At 35.9% G+C, this 19,828-nt stretch overlaps 1 protein-coding gene across 1 annotated transcript; it reads right to left on the bottom strand.

Annotated features, from left to right (window-relative positions):
* Nucleotides 1-5,151: 5,151 nt before the first annotated feature.
* On the bottom strand, nucleotides 5,152-16,676 carry LOC127657233 (adhesion G-protein coupled receptor F1-like). Its single transcript, XM_052145932.1, has 15 exons — nucleotides 16,548-16,676; nucleotides 16,159-16,308; nucleotides 14,100-14,212; nucleotides 13,732-13,790; nucleotides 13,504-13,616; nucleotides 12,818-13,039; nucleotides 12,438-12,671; nucleotides 12,169-12,321; nucleotides 11,328-11,509; nucleotides 11,049-11,234; nucleotides 7,840-9,153; nucleotides 7,692-7,733; nucleotides 5,965-6,000; nucleotides 5,764-5,849; nucleotides 5,152-5,684 (listed from the first exon to the last, which is right to left on the bottom strand). The coding sequence occupies exons 1-14, from the start codon at nucleotides 16,657-16,659 to the stop codon at nucleotides 5,787-5,789; spliced, it is 2,979 nt and encodes a 992-aa protein (XP_052001892.1). The 5' UTR covers nucleotides 16,660-16,676; the 3' UTR covers nucleotides 5,152-5,684; nucleotides 5,764-5,786.
* Between the last annotated feature and the right edge of the window lie 3,152 nt (nucleotides 16,677-19,828).

The following is a 19,828-nucleotide window of genomic DNA, read 5'->3' on the forward strand; positions in this document are numbered from 1 at the left end:
CCCAGCTAATGATGTACAGCTGCTAGTCTTCCCGCTAGAACTATGCTGCTCTTACATTTCTAGCCATTTTACATGTACGTTACCAGGCACGATCGTATATTTATAGCAAGAAAATTCAAGCTGGCTACCTCTGTTAACTCCGTTTGACAATGCTTTGCCAGGTTTTATCTTGGGTTTTTGTGTCTGTTTTAAATGTATTTTCTTTGGTCTTTCAATCTATCTAGCTCCTGACTTTTCCACTGCATAGTAATGAATATGTATTGTGTATTGTGGGTATATTAAAATCAAATCACTTTAAAAAAAAGGTTTGTCTTGTTTAAAAAGCTTGTAGTTTTAATGTTATACAGGCCTCACTGTCAGACAGACAGAACGCTCAATAATTATTATGGCCTAATACTTCTCTGTAGTTCCTTAAAGAAGTTCCCTGAAAATGAAAATTCAATGTCATTTGACCTGTATGACTGACTTCTTTCTATGAAACACTAAGATTGTTTTGAAGAATATTCTTGCTGAATATGTGGAATTTCTCAAATAACTTATAACCCTAACTTTCAGTCTGTTTTTCACACAAAGCATCATATGGCTTTTACAAGACTTGGAGTATAGCTTTACAAGTTATCCAATGGCCATTGGTCAGTTTTGTGTTTGTATTTTCTATACAGTATTTTCCTTTTTTAGACAAACTTGATTGTTCTCAGTTAAGTGATGCTCATGTTGATTTATACTCATTGCTGCTGGGTGATGTGGTGAGTGCAGAGTATACTGCTGATGTAGCCTAGTAAAAGAGATGACATGGTTCAAGTGCAATTTATAGGCGACACTTGCGCCCCTTAAAATAAGGCAACTTGGCAAGCAGCTCCTCAACTCTCCCAGGTTCAGTATTCATTGCTCGCTTGAGGACAGTAAGAGTGGATGAAGCAGTGATTGGACCAAGTAAGAGGTGATGACTTTCAAAAAAAGAAGTTGTTGAAAATGGTGAGAAGAAAGGGCTTCATTTGAGAGGGCTCATCAGCTTGGCTGGTCAGTTTAGAATACCAAGGCACTGTTTTGAAATGCCCATTGGTTAATTCGAGCAATACCAGGTGCTCGGACTGAATCACAAAATTGCTGCACTGAAGATACACAGCCATAAACATTCAAGGGGCAAACTGTAACCCAAGGACAAATTGTAGAAGCATATGTTTCATCTATTATTGGGCCAAACTATTTCTGGTGCCAGATCAAAAACTCAGCAGAACTTGACAAGATTTCTCTGAATGCCTGAGAAATTGGAACTACTCTGGAGACAAAAAGCCAGGAATGCTTCCTGAAATTGTCAAGACAGATATAACCCCCAAGCACACACCAATAACCCTAAACTATGATTACAGCATTTACCTTAAGCAACAGATCTTCCTCTTTGCATTATAGAGCTGGATACTGGGTCAGAAGTTTATATTTCACAAATCAATAGACTAACAAGTATTTTTGTACAACTGGCAGAAAGTGAGAATGCATTGTTTTCTCTCACTGAACAATTTAATTCCCCTCAATCATCTGAGTAAGATGTCATCCAAGCGAGCACCATTCAGTGGTTTCCTGATGATGAGTCCTGGTATTGTGCCTTTGTGAGGTACACAACTGAAAATGGTATGGTCAAGGTAGAGTTCATAGATTTTGGAAATGAGGCAACTGTTTCTCCCCTTCAGATTTGCAGACTTGATGAGCGGCTTCTGAAATACCCAAGGTTTAGTATTCACTGCAGCTCCAATATGGGCGATCGATTTAAAATACAGCAGGGATTGGAGGAGGGGATATTTCTCTGTTAAAAACTATTTTGTGACACAGGTGAGAACAAACTTTCTTGCAAGTTTCTTAAAGAAGCTATCACCACTTGGGAAGTTAAGATGACTCTCAAGGGCAGTGAATCAGACTCCTCGTTGATTGAAAATTGGGACAATTTAGACTTAAAGCCAGTACAGAGCCACTGTCCAATGTAAATGCTGTCTCAAGCAGTAGTTTCCACACCTGTGAAGGATACATTCAGGGAACCAGAGGTGTCTTTGGAACAGAAGGTGGAAGCTTTTGCCTCATGCATTCACCAGGGGCGGTTCTAGCTTGTTTGGCGCCTTAGGCGAAACCCGCTTCAACACGCCCCCCTAAAGTTGTTGACTGGGGGAGGGGGGCGGTGTAGCCTCCACCGCCTCGTGATGCCCCCCGCAAGATGCCGCTTCAACACGGCCCCAAAGTTGTTGACCGGGGGGGGTGTTGCCTCCAAACCCCCGTGCTGCCCCACTGCAAGATGCCTCCCTGGGCGAATGCCCATGTCGCCAGTGCATAAATCCGCCACTAGTTGGACAGAATTATTTCTGGTGCCAGTTTGATAACTCTGAAAAACTTCACCAAATCACCCTTATTGATAATGAATATAGAAACTGTAGGGAGACAAAGACATTTTAGGTAGATCAATTGGATCTTGGGTTACACTTTATATTAGGTAGCATTAACTACTATGTACTAACATTAAATACATACAAGAATATGTATTTACTGTGTAACTACGTGTTGTTTTGCAAAATTCCCACATTTGCTGCTACTGAGGTATGGGTACGTTTAGGCGTAAGGGTAGGGTTAGGGTTAGGGGTTAGAGTTAACAGAGTAACTTCAAATGTAATTTAATGCATGTACTTTAAATGTAATTACAATGCAACAACATGTATGTACATAATAAGTAAATTGTATCAAATGGTTAAGTATATAGTAGTAATATAAAGTGGGTCCGGATCGTTGGTTCGAACCCCACGGCCACCACCATTGTGCCCTTGAGCAAGGCACTTAACTCCAGGTTGCTCCGGGGGGGATTGTCCCTGTAATAAGTGCACTGTAAGTAGCTTTGGATAAAAGTGTCTGCCAAATGCATAAATGTAAATGTAATGATATATCAAGGGTGATCCTTGAGAGCTCTACAGGAGATAATCAGACTATTGAACCTCAATGTGACATGCCAAATGCATAAATGTAAATGTAAATAAAGACATGGAAGATGAAAGATGTGAAAAAGGTTAGAGTACATATAAGTACTTAATTTAGTTTGATTGGATGCAGTAGTATATTGTTAATCATGTGATGCTTCTTTTCTCCTCTTCTTTCCACTTCAGAAGAGTGGAAGCTTGGGCAGCTAGTTTCAAAAATCTAATATTGGGGTCTCCCGGGCTTCGTTTCCAATTCCTGTGAAGTCCATGAGACCGTAGGTTGTCCCATTTGACATTTTAGCAATCAGAGGGGTGCTCACAAGCACCCCCTTTGCACCCTTCGGCTGAGCCCACATCAGTGCGAGCCTGACAGCTGACTACTACCAAAGTCTATCTAGCAAGTCAGTCCACTGTCGGCCATCTTTGGAATGCTCTCAGGAGGCTATTTCCAGTCATGCCAGTGCAGCTCCTATCTACTTGAATGGAGAAAGACCAAAATCTCAAATATGGTTGGTCAAGATTACGATCAAAGAACATATTTCAAATCAGCACTAAAATCTGACAAAATGTGTCAAAATTTTACAATCATTAATTGTGATTCTTTACCTCTCATTGCGCTAAACAACAAAAAATGTCCAGCTTGTATAGCTAATGTACGGAAGCCCTGAAGGTTTTTTTTTTCTCTCTTCAAAATTTTTTTTCCTCTCTTCAAAATGTTTTTTTTTTCTCTCTCTTCAAATTTTTTTTCTCTCTATTCAGAAAAAAAACAATTCTCTCTTCAAAAATAGTTTTTTACTCTTAAAAAAAAAACTTTTTTTTTACTCTTCTGCTGATGATGTTTGGACCACTCAAATGTTTGGCAGACATGGGACAATGATCATCAGTACTGAGATTCAGAATTTATAATGTATCATTTTATTTTAACATGGTTGGCCGTGACTGGATGATGTTGGCCATTACTTTGAATCAGAATTAATTATGCTAATTTCTGATGTAATGAGTGTAACATTTAAAAAACATGAATAACCAAACTCCTAGGAACATAATTAACAATTTGATGACTTTATCTAGCTTATTATGTAACATTTCACAACTCTGTCCCACATTTGGACATTAATGTTTAGGAAAAGTATTTGCTTTAAAGTTTTTTTTTCTTCTCACATTTCATAAGTGCTACTAGTTACAAATAACAAAAGGGAATGGAAAATGCACACAGCAGTCGCACTCGGGTCTCAGTAGATTAAGACCGTTAAGAACACCTCCCACACAAACTTCTCATTACTGTAATGCAAAAACTCTCATTCTCATAACAGTGATGCGCAAAAGTAATATGTTATTTAAAAGTATATTTATACAGTACATAACAATATTATTTGCTGTTTTGCCGATAATTTATGATGGCTTAAATAAAAAATGTTTTATGTGTTTTTCAGTAAAAATAATAAAAATTCAATACATTTAATGTTTCCATGAATTAAAGATAAATTAACTAGTGAATTCTTAAAAATCTGTATATATATATATTAATCTTTTCAATCTATTAATTTCATCTATATTATCACAATATACAAACATTTGTAATTTGTATATTTTTACATTTGAAATTTTCTAAATATTTATGTCTTGAAATGTGATGTGGACATTGTGATCTTGTCTAAGGCCAAACAGAGGTGGTTAGGATGCTGATTGAAAACTGAGCGAGGGCATGTTTGAGGACGGCTAATGGATGGACGACTTGTAGTACAGCGACGCCGAATTCTCTCCATTTCCCTATAGACAAGGAAGACTCTTCTGGGGATTACCTGTGAGAATTGCCGAGATCTATGGACATGAAGATTGTGTTCATTTTCATTGTGAAGTTTTGTACATATACTGTACTGTGTACTCTACTGTACTTAAAATTTAAAATTATAATCTGATCTAATCTAGTAGCATTCAGTTTTATAATAGTATTTAATAATAATTCAAATTATATTCAATAACTTGTTGTTCTTTGTACTTTCAGGACAGAGGTTGAGAGCAGAAACTATCATCAAATGGTGAAGTTAAATGGGCTGTCCTTTAATGATACTGATGAAGAATGGGAACAGGAAAGAAAAGAGGGCAATACACAGGGAAAAAACAATTAAAGAGCAGATTTTATTTTACCATTTAAAGTTACACAAGTTACATAAAAGCTAAATTACAACTGAATGGACACACTCTTTTTTTTTTTTTATTATTATTACTTTTTAAAATAGTGAACAAGCAGAGAAAGTGTGCAGTAATGTACACACCAAAAATGTTAGTTTACAACATGAAAAAAAAAAGAATAACTTGCACTTAATTAAGGCCGTGTCTTAAAATAAGTTTTAAGTAATACAGAGTAGGCTATAAACTGTATATTAACATAGACATGCATGCATCAAATATTTAATCCCTCTCTAAAATCTATCTCTCACCCTTGCAAAGAAAGTAGATACATTAGGAATATACTAAACTAACACAAGAAGGTATCCATGCTTGAATACATAGATATATTTGTACAGTATCGCACAGTATATTTCAACTAAAATATCTATTATTTAGTGTTTAATGTTAAAAAATGTCAAAAATTCATTGTTTAATAGATAAAACAATCTGCATATGAAACATATAAGACACAAATGTGAAAACTAAAATTGTCCTCGTATTCTGTCTCTTCTTGTCCTTTGGTACATTAGCATGCATTGACTTAACTTGTCATATCCAGATCTGGGATAAAAACAACATAAATAAATACAGTAGGTGCATAACAAAAATATTCACAGCAGCACAAAACCTGGACACTTACCTGGAAAATCTAAAGTCCAATCATTATTTCTTCATCACTGAGGACACTGCTTTTGTTGAACTTTCATTTTTGGACTGTACAGATTGCTAATGTGCAAAATAAAGAGAAAATTACCACTATGTTATTACATCTACTTTTTGAATTATACATTTTATATTACGATTTCAGTCAAATTGTATATTTGCCATTCTAAATACTAACCTTGCCTTTGAAACGCTTTAGAAGTGCATCACGGACCTTTGTGGACAATGACATTTCTGTTATACTCAGGCAAGTATCTTAGTGTTTTTAAAGGAATATTCCAGGATCAGTACAAGCTAAGTTCAAGTGACAGCATTTGTTGCATCATGTTAATTACCACAAAAAAATGATTTAGTCCCTCCAAGCTTTTCTTTAAAAAAAGAAAAAATGAAGGTTACAGTGACACACTTACAATGGAAGTGAATGGGGCCAATTTTTGGAGGGTTTAAAGTCAGAAATGTGAAGCTGATAATTTTATAACAGCGCTAACATTAATTCTTCTGTTAAAACTCATGTATTATTTGAGCTGTAAAGTTGTTGTTTTTACAGTCGTTTTAGGATGTTTTGATATTGCATCGTCATTTAATCAACAAGTTGTAAAATTGGCTATAACTAAACACAGAAAAGGTTAATTTTTAAGCGATTTTATCACACTAAAATCAGGTTAACGCGCATATTGTTTACGTCTTATGGCTGTACTTTTGAAACGGTGAGTATTTTAAAGTTTACAAACTGGCCCTGTTCACTTCCATAGTAAGTGCCTCACTGTATCCTCCATTTTTGTTGTTGTGTTTTTAAGAAAAGGAGAGATGATTCGAAAAAAATGTGTGGTTATCAAAAAATGGGGGCGGCTGTGGCTCAGGTGGTAGAGCGTGTCGGCTTTTAATTTAAAAAAATAAATAATAATTTGTTTATTTATTATTTATTTTTTACTTTTTTGTTTATCTAAAAACAGGTCCTCCACACTGATAGCAACAACATAACACAGATGCACAAAAAACAGAGAACAGAAATTACTAAACATGTCTGAAGAGTTTGCAGTCGAAGAATTGATGCATTTATATGCCCAGCCTTAAGGCTGGGCATAGAAATGAATCAATTTGTCGACAGCATGTGTGGCATAAATGGTAAATGGTCTGCACTTATATAGCGCCTTTTTAACCTTAGCGGTATTCAAACTGCATAACACTGTGACTCATTCACCCATTCACACACACACACTAATATACCAATGACGCCAGAGCTGCCATGCAAGGTGCTAACCTGCCATTGGGTAGAGCGGGGTCTACCACTCATGTGGTAGAGCAGGTTGCCCACTAATCGCAGGGTTGGCAGTGCGATTCCCAGCCCACATGACTCCACATGCCGAAGTGTCCTTGGGTAAGACACTGAACCCCAAGTTGCTCCCAATGGCAGGTTAGCACCTTGCATGGCAGCGCTGGCGTCATTGGTGTATTAGTGTGTGTGTGCATGGGTGAATGAGTCACAGTGTAAAGCAGTTTGAATACCGCTAAGGTTAAAAAGGCGCTATATAAGTGCAGACCATTTACGTCACACATGCTGTCAACTGAGCTTCACTTGTATTGAACCCGGAATATTCCTTTCAACTGCAATCATGTCATAAGAAATTGGTTTAAGAACACGTAATACCTAGCAAACAAACTAATGCAAAAGAAAGCAGCTAAATATGAATATTTTCAGACTAAATTCCCAGTACTTAAATCGATCAAATATAATTGTAACAATAAGTTTCCATTCACTGACATTAATAAATGCATTATTAATCTTGGTTAATGTTAATGTATTAAACATACTGTTGTTTATTGTTAGTTCATATTGCATTAAATGTAAAAGTGTATTAACATAATTAGAAATTAGCATTAATCATCATTATTAAATGCTGTTACCTTTTTCTCTCCAAAGCAGTTTGTAAGCAATATGAAAAAGCCCTGAAATACAATAGAATAAAATGGTTTGGTTGCAAGACTTTTTAATTGATGTACGTGCAACGAATATAAGAAAATAATGTTTCAAATGAGTAGGTGCTCAACTCACCTGTAGTGTATTGAGCAATGTAAATGCATAATTCACAATGTAGGATAAGGGATATGCTGTAAGGTCAATAATGAGCACAAACAATCCAAAGATCCATGTGATCCCAAGGACAGGGCAGAGGAAGACTAAAGTCTTCAAGATGCTTTTGGCCACGTCCTTTTCATCCCGAGCTTTTGCCTCTGATACAGTAGGTGTTACTATCTTTGTGATCACCACAAAAAGTGTGAACATGTTTATGAACACAATAGTGCCAACCGGAATAACAAAGGCAAAGATGGATCCCTTGAGTGCTCCCTTGTATGTTAGCCAGCACGTCTCATTTGAATAGTATTCACCATCCTTACCATTATCAAAGGAAATAACGGTTATTGCCACAGACAGAAATGGGCATACATAACCAAGAGTGATAGATAATCCCACATAAACCTTTTTCCGTAGCTGACTGAAGACAAAGATTATTTGGTGAAGCAGCACAAAACTCAAGCACAGCATCCAGAAAAAGACGGACAGGAAACTAAAATGTTTGAAAACTGTGAGGACCACGCACCAATTTGCTGGGGTATTCTTTGGGTTGGCAGATGCCAAAAATGCAATGTATGCAAGCAGCAAGCATATGGAAATGTTGACTAATGCTATATGCCGAAAATTGGAGACGTTCGATTTTACAACCATATCCCATACCAAAAACTCGATCAGTAAACACAGAACAAGTGAAACGATTGAAATTCCCAAGCCAACATATGTCAGTTCGTCCATATACGGAAGGCTCTCTGGACTTTTGGACATCAGCATGGTAAATGAAGTGTTGTGATCACATGTGCAGGTGTTTGGATTTTGCATACCACCCCATGAACACCCCTTCTCAGACCAGTCCATCAGATTTTCATCCCAGAAAACACAAAACATTTTATGGTTACGAAGTCTTCGATCCGCATAACTGAACGACAGCATAACATTAAACACACCTGTCCCATTTATTTGATTTGCACTGATAACCGACAAGATGGGCGCATCTGATAAATTGCTTTTATCCTCCAGGGGTCTTGGTAAAATTTTAGCCAGGTTCCTGAATTCAACAGCTACAATGTTGTCATTTGATGTGACGCTGGCAGTGGAGATGTTGCAGTTATTGCTAATATAACAGAGCGCTAGATTAACATTTTCTGTAAGATTGAAAGACTTAGATATGTTTGCGTTCCTTATCGTGCTCTCAACAGTCTGTAGATATTTTATAGATAAGTTGTAATTATCCTTTTCATATTCTAGCCAGGGTTCCGTTACATTCAAAAGATTACTTGCAGACTTGATAAAATCCTGAAATGTAAAAACAAAGAGAAAAGTGGAATTATTATTATTATTTTTTAATTAAATGGATATTTCACCCAAAAATGTAAATTCAGTCATTGTTTACTCACCCATGTGTTGTTATAACCCTATATGACTTTCATTCTTAACACAAAGGGAGAAATCGTAAAAACAAAAGTGATGTCATAAATGGCAGTTTATGGTGACCACCTCTTCAAGATTCCAAAGAATGCAAAAGTATAATTCAGAAGTCTAATAAATTATTCCATGAGTCTCATGATTGTTATGAAAGCATACGATACGGTTTGGTGTGAAAAAAAAAAAAAGAAATCTGATCTATTATTTAGAGAAAATGTTCACTGACTGTTGATCTCCTCTGCGTGTTCATTATAGGGCACGAGAGCAGCCTCCTCGTGACATGGAGAATTTAAGAAAACATTTGTTTTGTTTATCTAAAAACAGGTCCTCCACATTGATAGCGACAACAGAACACAGATGCACAAAAAACACTAAACACTTACTAAACATGTTTGAAGAGTTTGCAGTCGAAGAATTTATGCATTTCTATGCCCAGCCTTATTTTTTAAGGGGCGGCTGTGGCTCAGATGGTAGAGCGGGTTGTCCACTAATCGCAGGGTTAGTGGGTCGATTCCCGGCCCACACGACTCCACATGCCGAAGTGTTCTTGGGCAAGACGCTGAATTCCAAGTTGCTCCCAATGACAGGCTAGCACCTTGCATGGCAGTGTGTGAATGTGTGAATGAGTCACAGTGTAAAGCACTTTGAATACCGCTAAGGTTAAAAAGGTGCTATATAAGTGCAGACCATTTACTTTAGAGTACCCAGAAAATAAACAGAAACCAAAATGAGGCTACAGGCAACCACAGTCATCCCACCTCCAAACGGTATATATAGTTTTTGTTCTAACCAGCATTGATGAGCGACAGTACATTGTCTTGTTTTCTATTTTTGACATCGCACATTTAACTCCGTCCACTGAGAACTGGCACCGGTCCAAAAGCTTTCAAAAGATTATCTTTCGCTGTCACTATTACTGTGGAGGACCTGCTTTTAGATAAAAAAACGAATCAATGCTTGAACGCTCCATGTCGCAAGGGTACTGCGTGAACTGTTGCTCTTGTGTTCTATCGTGAACGTGCACAGGATATCAATGGTCAGTGAAAATGTTTACTAAATAATACATTCGAGTTCAGTTTGTTTCTCACCAAACCTTATCATATGCTTTCATAACAATCATGAGACTCATGGAATAATTTATTAGACTTCTGAATTATACTTTTGCGTTCTTTGGAAGCTTGAAGATGTGGTCACCATAAACTGCCATTTATGACATCACTGAGCAAAACATCTTTACACAATTTCTCCCTTTGTGTTAAGAAAAAGTAATAACAACACAGGGGTGAGTAAACAATGACCGAATTTTCATTTTTGGGTGAACTAATCCTTTAATGATGTACTTTAAAAAGAGTTGGCCACATAAATTCCCACTAACCATGTAATTGTGCAAAATAATTTGTTTTGTCAACATTTAAAAAAGGCTTCCATATCTTTTGTCGTTGACTGCATCCAGTCAAACTCTTAATACTAATGCAATATTAGTTATGCCCAGTGCTCGTTCCATGTGACTTGTAAATGTCGACAATTGTAAATGTTTTTGTTTAAAGCATTTCTATTTACAGCCTTTCTTGGCGATTATTTTGCACATATTTGGGCCTCTGCATTTGATGAACATTTGAATATATTTTCACGTTTGATTTCTGACTTTTTACAGTTGTGCAATAAACTTGATGTTAAAATCTGGCTCCAGAAGCAAATCCAGTGTAGAACCACCGTATTCAAATATGACGTTTTAGAAATACAGAACTAGAGACAAACAGACTTACAGGTATGACGGTGTCGTTCCATTGATTTGACTGTTTTTGAGTCACAATATTCATGCCATCAAGTATATTCACAGATGCATTAATATTTGCATAGGAGATGATGTTCTCATTAATGGTTGTTTGATGTAACTGGTTGAAAATCTTGCTTGCTTCCTCCTTAATCATCCCAAGTCCTTTGATTAGTTCCTGTTATTATTGAAGAGATCATGAGTTTAATACTACAGTAAGGTCATCTGGCCAGCAGTGAGAAATATGTAAATGAATGCAAAATAATGATACCTGTACATTCTTTTGAATATCATATAGATTCAGATTTACACAAAAAGAGATTTCTTTTTGCCATGTCCCATCACATAGTCTCTGTTTTTCACCAGTACTGGAGTAATCGCAAGCTATTATGGCTTGGTAAGTGTTTTTTGTGATTGGCCAGCTCTTTTCAGCTTCACAGAATAATGATTTGTCTATATGAAAGAATGAAAAAGTATAACTTTTTATGTTACTGTAAATATATACATATCTGTTTGAAAAACTGAATCCAAAAGAATGCATTGCTGCTACCCAACATTAAAGATGCCCAGTTCATAATGATAATCATGCTCTAACTGTGCATATGTTGATATTGCAGTCATGTAGTTTAACCCAAAATGAAAATGTTGTCATTATATACTCACGCTCTTCAATCGATTCATTGAAAAGATTCAACGCAAAAGAATGATTCGTTCACGGACAACAGACATCGCACTAACGATGCACAAGGAGAGCTAGGCCAAATGTCAAGATATCATTTTCAGTGGATGACGTCTTTACACGCTTTTTGAGCTTGACAGCCCCAGTCCTCGTTTACTTTCCATATAGGGAAAAGAGTAGCCAAGATATTCGTAATACATTCACCTTTGTGTTCCATGGATGTCATCAAGGTTTGGAACAACACAAATAAATAATGATAGGATTATAATAAATAATGACTTGAATGAATTTTAATTTTTGAAGTGAACTACACGTTCAAGCAAACTGTCAGATATTGTGGGCTCATTGCTGAAATTGCTGGTGAGTAAGTGACATTTCTAGAGATATAAAATACACAACATATATTTTGTAGATGGAAAATGGCAAAACTTACCATTAATGATTGGGATTATCACTGTGTTTTGTCTGTCTCGATTGATTTTGGCTCTGTTGTTAGTGAAAATACACGTGACATTCACCTCTTCTACCGGTTTCGTACAATCTATCGTTGCATCCACTTTGTAAGAGATAAAGCCACCTCTGACCTCTTAAGAAAGCAACAGTTTGACAATTGTTGATCACCAAGTGTATTAATACATCACTATTTCATTTATCTATCAGTCACATATGTTGTGTGTAAAAAATAGTATAAAATATTCTTACGTGGTTGTTGACTTGTTAGATCAGTGAGGTCAGGGCTTTTCCATGTAACAATATAATTTTCTGCGCTTTCAGTGATTGAACAAAAAATGGTAACCTTAGAAATTTTGTTTGAAGATCTACAGTCAGGAAATTGTGGCTCACTTTTGCCATGTATATCCGGTAATAGTGCGATGTCCAACTGGTCACTTGCTATGTGTTGAATGGAGTTTCTTGTATACTGACATGTAAAAGTTCCTGCAGTTAGCAAAGAGACAGATAGCGTGGGAAGATAGATAATTAGGCTATATATATTTCACGTAAAGGTTGACTTCAACTGAATCAAACTCAATAAGGAAATATTAAGGATGAGTGAAAAGATACTCTTTCTGTATCGAACATACCTTTCCAACTTCCTGAAATGGATGTTAGATAAACAGTGTCAGTCAATTGTGCATTAGTTTGCAAAGTAGCTTCTACTCCATTTGTTATTTTTGTTGTTTTATTCTGCGTGTCCACCAAAAGCCACGTTACAGGTCCTAGGTCTTCTTGAGGTGTACAGTTTACACTTACGCTTGACTCGATATCAATGGGTTGATTCTGAGGTACATTAATAGTCACGAGTCCTGTTGATGAAATAACAAGAAAGAGGATCTGAGTGTGCAATTCTAAACAACATTTACTCTAAATAAACATCTTTCTCAAATAAGATTATGTCTGAATATTTGTACATTTAACTGCATTGATAAAATGCATATTATATCAATAAAATAGGTCTGTTTAATGCATTAATTGAGTATAATATTTTTTTTGTCTTTCTTTTTGTTTTTGCCTTTATTTGAAACAATCACAATGGTCCTTAAGTCAGATGTACCTACAACAGAATGATATATTGACGTCCAAAGACACTTTATGTCATGTGTAATCAATGCGTTATTGTCTGCTACAAATAAGTAGGCTAATGTCTTTGAGCTATCTTCATCTGGGAGCTTTTCCCAGCAAATATTGATAAATGATGTCATGTCTCATGTATACTACAATTAATTCAATGACATTTTGAATGGATTGACAGCCCAAGCATAAAAGTTACCTTTTGTCACGATGTTAGATCCAGAGAGGCTATTGGCTATATTCTCAAGCTGAGTAAGGTTAGTAACTGGACCGAGCAACTTCACCGTATAGTCCACAATCACACTGCCACTCCTTTATAATTACAAATAAAAATGGAGGAAGAACATTGAAGAATAAGGTCTCCGTTTGCAAGCAAAGAACCCAGGAAATATAATTTGCCAGTGTGGATTTTTATCATCATTATTACCTTATATTCGTGATAACCAGAGAGTCAAACCATGGCAAAGTGCTGAAACTTGATTTGAGCTAAAAGATTAAAAAACACTTGTGAGGCAGGTACAAACGAACAGTGTAAATGTCTGTGTTCATAAAGGAATACTAGCATACGACTGACGGTTCATTGTATGCTGCAATTCAATTCAATTTTATTTGTATATATAAGTAGATACTACAGATATTGTTCCAAAGAAGCTTTACAAAAAACAGACAAACAAAGTGCTTTAAAAACCTCCCAGTGAGCAAGCCATGGGAAACAGTGGTAAGAAAGGGGATAGTAACCCCCCTAAAAGTGCATTTGCCGACAAATCGATTTGGTTGATTTTCATTAATACATACCTTATTCATTATTTCCGTGGTTTTATTGAAGAACTGGTCTTTTGGGGTTTTGTTTACATCAAATAAATCATTGTATTTATATTCATTCATAGTGGTTGTTCCACTGATGCTTACTGGAGAAAACAAGGTGTGGGGTTTGAGGGGACAGTCATGTGATACAAACCAAACAACAGTGATCAACCAATAATTACATATCTTAAATATTTTTTAGATTACATTACTGATACTTCTCAGGGACGGTAATCACATTACTAATTACTTTAAAGTTACTTTCTAAATCCCCTAAAGACACTTTTCACATAAACGCTTATGCTTACTGTAGTTTATACAATAAATAACAGAAAATGTATCATAAATATGACTATAATACAGCATTGCACTGACAACACTTATTAATTACATAAGGGCCGTAGATTCTGTGTTCAATGTTCAAGCCAAATCTACGCCCTCGAATTACACTAAATTACTTTTCATCTAATGATTACAGTAACAAACTGTACCTAAATACAGTTGATGGAAAACATCAAATTTAGTAAGTACAAGCTGTAATAAGACGACTATTAAAGTCAAATGTTTATAGAGAAATTAGAAAAACTTTAATGTTATTGAAGCATGAATTAAAGGTTATTAAAGGGGCTGTTCACTGAAGACGCGTTCTTGCTTTCCGTCTGCTCTGCATTATTTTTAAGTGTTCAGTCATAGACAGGGCTGGACTGGTAATCTGGCATACCGGGCATTTTCCCGGTGGGCCAACACACTTTTGGGCCGATCAGGGGTAGATTGGCCATTGGGAGAACCAAGCGAATCGTGCCGAATGGGCCGCGATAAGCAACAATGAGCTGCCACGTTATGCTGTACGGACCACAAAATGGCGCGGCGATATGCAGAAAAGGACTGTGAACTTAGGATGGATATTACCATTGTTTTTCTAAATAAACTGCACCCATTTATCTCAGATTTTCAGATCCTTTGATACTACATGATGGCTCACCATTTGTCCTTTCACAACTTTGCATCCGATAACCAATATGCAGCTACACCTTACTTTGCCGGTGCCTATGCTATTAATATGGAACGCCCCACCCCGCATGTTGATGGGATTGGTTCCTTAGGTTCAGTGCTGGACTGGGAAGAGAAATCTGCCTGGGATTTTACATAACAACTGGCCCAAAATTGTTGGGGGTGTTCGCTGTCCTTTTCTGCATAATGCGGCGGCTCATTTTAGCTCATCGCGGCCCATTCGGCCCTTTAGCAGCCTACCCACCAGCCCGTCTGGTTGCCCCTGATCGGCCCCAAAGTGCGTCGGTCCACCGGGAAAATGTCCGGTATGCCAGATTACCAGTCCAGCCCTGCTTAGGTTTTTGACGTATGAAACCCGTGGCTGTCTGAATAGGTGTTTTTGAGACTGTCTTTGGTAAACTACAGCTCCAAGGCAAAAACGCTCAGCCATGGCGTTGACTGCTGATTTCACTCATGTTATGTCTTCTAGCATATAAAAAAAAACACCATATGGACATGTAAATAAGGTTAAAAACTTGGAGGGGGTTTTTAAGATCACATCACATTTAAAGCGGTTCAATGTTTCGAGCACGTGTGCTCCCATTGCATTGCGCTCCATCTTGCTGTTTTGGGAACAAGAAGGCATCTTATGTGAACAGCCACACAGTTTAAAGGAGACTTTAGGATGCAAGGGTGTAGATTTGGCTTGAACATTAGGTACAGTAAATTACTGTACACAAGAACTGCAGTAGCTTACTGTTATCAGGCTTTACAGTAACTAATATAGCTGGCAACAGTGTATATTTCCTCCTCGTCCATGCATGCTCTGTTACAGAACGCAAATAGATGCATTGTCTGTATGAGTTTAATACATGTTTAAAAGGATTCAGCGTAGATAACATTTTTTTTTTAGTACTTTGGGCAACCCAAATGTAATTGAAAATCAGCAAATGTAATCTAAATACAAAACTTTAAAATCTGTTACTCTACTTTTCAAATAAAAAAGTTATTAGACTAAAGTAACTATTTGCATTACACCCAATAGCAAAGTATACACTACCTCTTTTGTCAGACAGACACACAGCAGGTTCGTTAATATTAAGAGTGCAGTTATCGTTGCTGCAGCACTTGTACTTTTGGCATATGTCTGAAGTCCATGTGTATCCTGGGTTGCAAGAGCAGTTCTTTTCATTTGCCTTCAATGTGCACTCTACAAAAAGTACATTTGAGTTTTTATCTTTTATAAAACTCTATTCTCATGCAAAAAGCCCACGGCCTGGTGAAAATGATTAATTATTAACCATGCAAATTAATGCAGTGATTGACCATAAGATGAATAAAGACATGATTTATAACTTTACATTATATTTTTATATTTGGATGGTGTGTTAGATGTTTTCCTTAGACACACAGCGTTACTTAATTTGCATTATAAAAATGATTGTATACCTGTGGTAAAGTTAAAGTTGGATACAGTCGCGTTACCCACATTTGTAATGAAGTTTAGAAGATGGCTTGTTATTTTGTTATATATTGATGCTTCTATTTCAAGCTCAAACATGAAAACCTGTGTTGAGTTCTCTGGAAACACACACAAACACACATTATATATATATATATATATATATATATATATATATATATATATATATATATATATATATATATATATATATATATATATATATATATATATATATATATATCATTATTATTACTGTTATTCATTCAAAAGATTATTGTAGATGTTGAACAAGAAATATACACTACCTGCCACAGAAACCTGTCAAAAGAATGCAAAGTCATGCAGTCACTGTTAGGTGTCCAGTACTTTAATTTATACAGATCTTGTGCATGTATGTAATTACTTAGTAGCCCCAAAAAGTATTTGGACACAAACAAAAATATACAGTCTGAATATCATTGTGTCATATAACAAAATATCATTCCAAAAGCATTTGTTTTAATGATATACTGTATAGCACAATTTTTAAGCAAAATATTTCACCAAAAATCAGTTTGCACGTTTTCAAATGATAAAACAATGGATATGTTGTTTGAACTTAAGATCTTCTGAGAGTGTCCAAAAGTGTCTAAATACTGTTCGTGGCCACTATATACAGTATAACTGAACAACCATTTCTGTAATTACAGATATAGTAACCGACCTTAACAAACAATCCCAGAAAAAGTAGAATAATGCCTTTAGACGTCTTCATTTTGTGCCATTAATTTCTGTGCATGGAATAGAGCGTAGTTATTCATGTGAAATATTATGCACATATACCATCTTTGTAGTTACAAGAACTAGACAATAACAAATAGGCCAAAACAAACTGAATTTATGTGCACAGCTTACTGGGTTAACACCCTAATGCTTGTTGACATGTTCACTCTCAACATACAAAGAACACAGATTTGCAAGGACTTTAGAGCTCTTTAGAAGTGCAAACTTACCTCTACGCTTTACAATTCCTCAAAGCATCATTGTATTGCATCAAAGTATTCAAGACGTTTGGTTTTATTTGAGTGATCACTCCTAAAGTTACAAGTGGACTGTCAAAATATGGAGAGGCTGCACAGACAGTTGATTTGTCCAGAATGATATCCTACTCAAAGACTTTTCCCGATAACTTTTCTAATTTGCATTAAACAGGTCACATGGTTATTAACTCCATCTACTCATTCTGACGTTAATTAGAATTTCATTACAAATAAAAGCTTCCACCGTAGCAAAATGGCTCCCATGTATAGAGGAATAAACTGTACAACACATCAGTTTCCCAAAATGTTTATGTATTACATCTCTTTTATAGCTTATTCTTCCAAAAGAATAGAATTATGGAAAGCTGACCTATCAACAGTGGGGCAAAGGAAGACTATATATAAAAAGGCTAGATTTTCTCTAGAATTTTTACATTTACATTTTTATGCATTTGGCAGACACTTTTATCCAAAGCGACTTACAGTGCACTTATTACAGGGACAATCTCCCCGGAGCAACCTGGAGTTAAGTGCCTTGCTCAAGGACACAATGGTGCTGGCTATGGGGATCAAACCAGCAACCTTCTGATTACCAGTTATGTGCTTTAGCCCACTACGCCACCACCACTCCTAGAAATACTTTCAGTAGTAACATTATAACCTTTCCTTATCATTAATGTATATTTCACGTTCGGTGCATATAAACACGTTCATTGTGTAGCTATTTACTAGTCATCCAGAATGTAAATTTGTGTCTAGACATACAGTGATAGACACCTTTTTCACCCACATTGCTTATCTTAAACTGTGTCTCTAGTAAAAACTTTATAATTTGCATTTTATTTACAAGCAGTATTTGCTCCAGATGGCCATGTTACTGTGCTCTGTTTTAAACCTTATCTTTTCCAAATAAAACTCTCTTTCACAGTCTAAAACAAACATTATATTCACTGCAATATGATTAAGAATGTTCCAGAGTAACCTTCCGTCAGATGCAACCAGCTTTTTGGGAAACAGTATACAAGGAAACTTACTCTGGGAAAAGCAGGTACATCCATTTATTTGCACAAAGAACAAGGATACAGTCAGTGTTAAATAAAAGGAATCCTCAAAACTGAATTTGCATGTTGCTTTTTTAAATGAACCATATATAACTGCCTTGTGCTTTTCAGTAACTACGTTTCCATCCAAGGATTTTTGGCGGAAAAAGTTTTAGCGCATCAAAATAAATCTGATGGAAATGCAAATGATCGCAAAAATTGTGTCAAAATGTGTAGACATAATATTTTTCAGTTTAACTCTAGCACATAAACTCTATGTTGATCCATCAAATGTCATGAAAAACTCACGTAAATTTGCATCAATGCAAAAATGTAGTGTCACATGACAAAATTTACCCCAGTCGTTAAACCATGTTAATCATGACCATGGTATACATCCATGAAAGCCACTTTATTATATGTGATTATGGATTGATCTTAACGGCAAATAGATCTGATGCTGCAAACATGACACTTCCAGGAGTGCCAACACAAATATCTCGTATCATGCACCGGTCATCGTCAAGTACAAGGAGGACAAATGAATGACCACTGTTTGTGATTAATGTAATTGCCATCCGTTTATTTATTAAAGTTTCTTTTCCACACCATTCAAAATAATAGACGACAGTCACAGAATTAGCCCACAATACAAAAAAACATTTCATTTCTGTGCACAAAGATGTTTTAAATTAAAAAATAAATACACAATACGAAGAGAAAAGCATCAGTGTGCTTTTTTGGAACACTTTTATACTTTTGAAAAAATGCTGGCAAAATTCCTTGTATGAAAAAAAATACATTACCAAATGAAAAAGCAATAAATTAAAAAAATAAATTACCAAAATAAAAAATAAATATATTTTTAAACCTATATATGCCTTTTCTTTACACAAACATAAATAAGCCTTACCCTGTTCTGTAGATGAATAAAGTGGGCTGAATGACGTTCTCCGAATGTTCTGCACTTTTTCAAGACTATAAACTATCAGAACTATTTGTCCAATGCGGAGTTCATTTTCAGAAAAGCAGCTTTTGAACATTTTAAAACGTTTAAATATTTTAAATCTAAACCTCTTTACCTCGGATTGCATTTACTGCTTCTTCAGAAAATGTAAATTGCATTGTGACACTAAAATGAATTTTAGATGACAATCAAGTTCAGTTGGTTGTTAAAAGTTGCTGGAGAAATATGCGGGACATAAT

This window comes from Xyrauchen texanus, chromosome 16, assembly GCF_025860055.1.
Source record: "Xyrauchen texanus isolate HMW12.3.18 chromosome 16, RBS_HiC_50CHRs, whole genome shotgun sequence".
Lineage (NCBI taxonomy): Eukaryota > Metazoa > Chordata > Actinopteri > Cypriniformes > Catostomidae > Xyrauchen > Xyrauchen texanus.

What these genes read in the sequence shown, in the direction of transcription:
- LOC127657233 (XM_052145932.1), bottom strand. Translation starts at nt 16,659, where the DNA reads ATGTTTGAGCTTGAAATAGAAGCATCAATATATAACAAAATAACAAGC. An exon ending in CAACTTTAACTTTACCACAG is followed by an intron (nt 16,309 to 16,547) that starts GTATACAATCAT and finishes TACTTTTTGTAG; the next exon opens with AGTGCACATTGAAGGCAAAT. An exon ending in CTGGTTATCACGAATATAAG is followed by an intron (nt 13,617 to 13,731) that starts GTAATAATGATG and finishes GTAATTATAAAG; the next exon opens with GAGTGGCAGTGTGATTGTGG.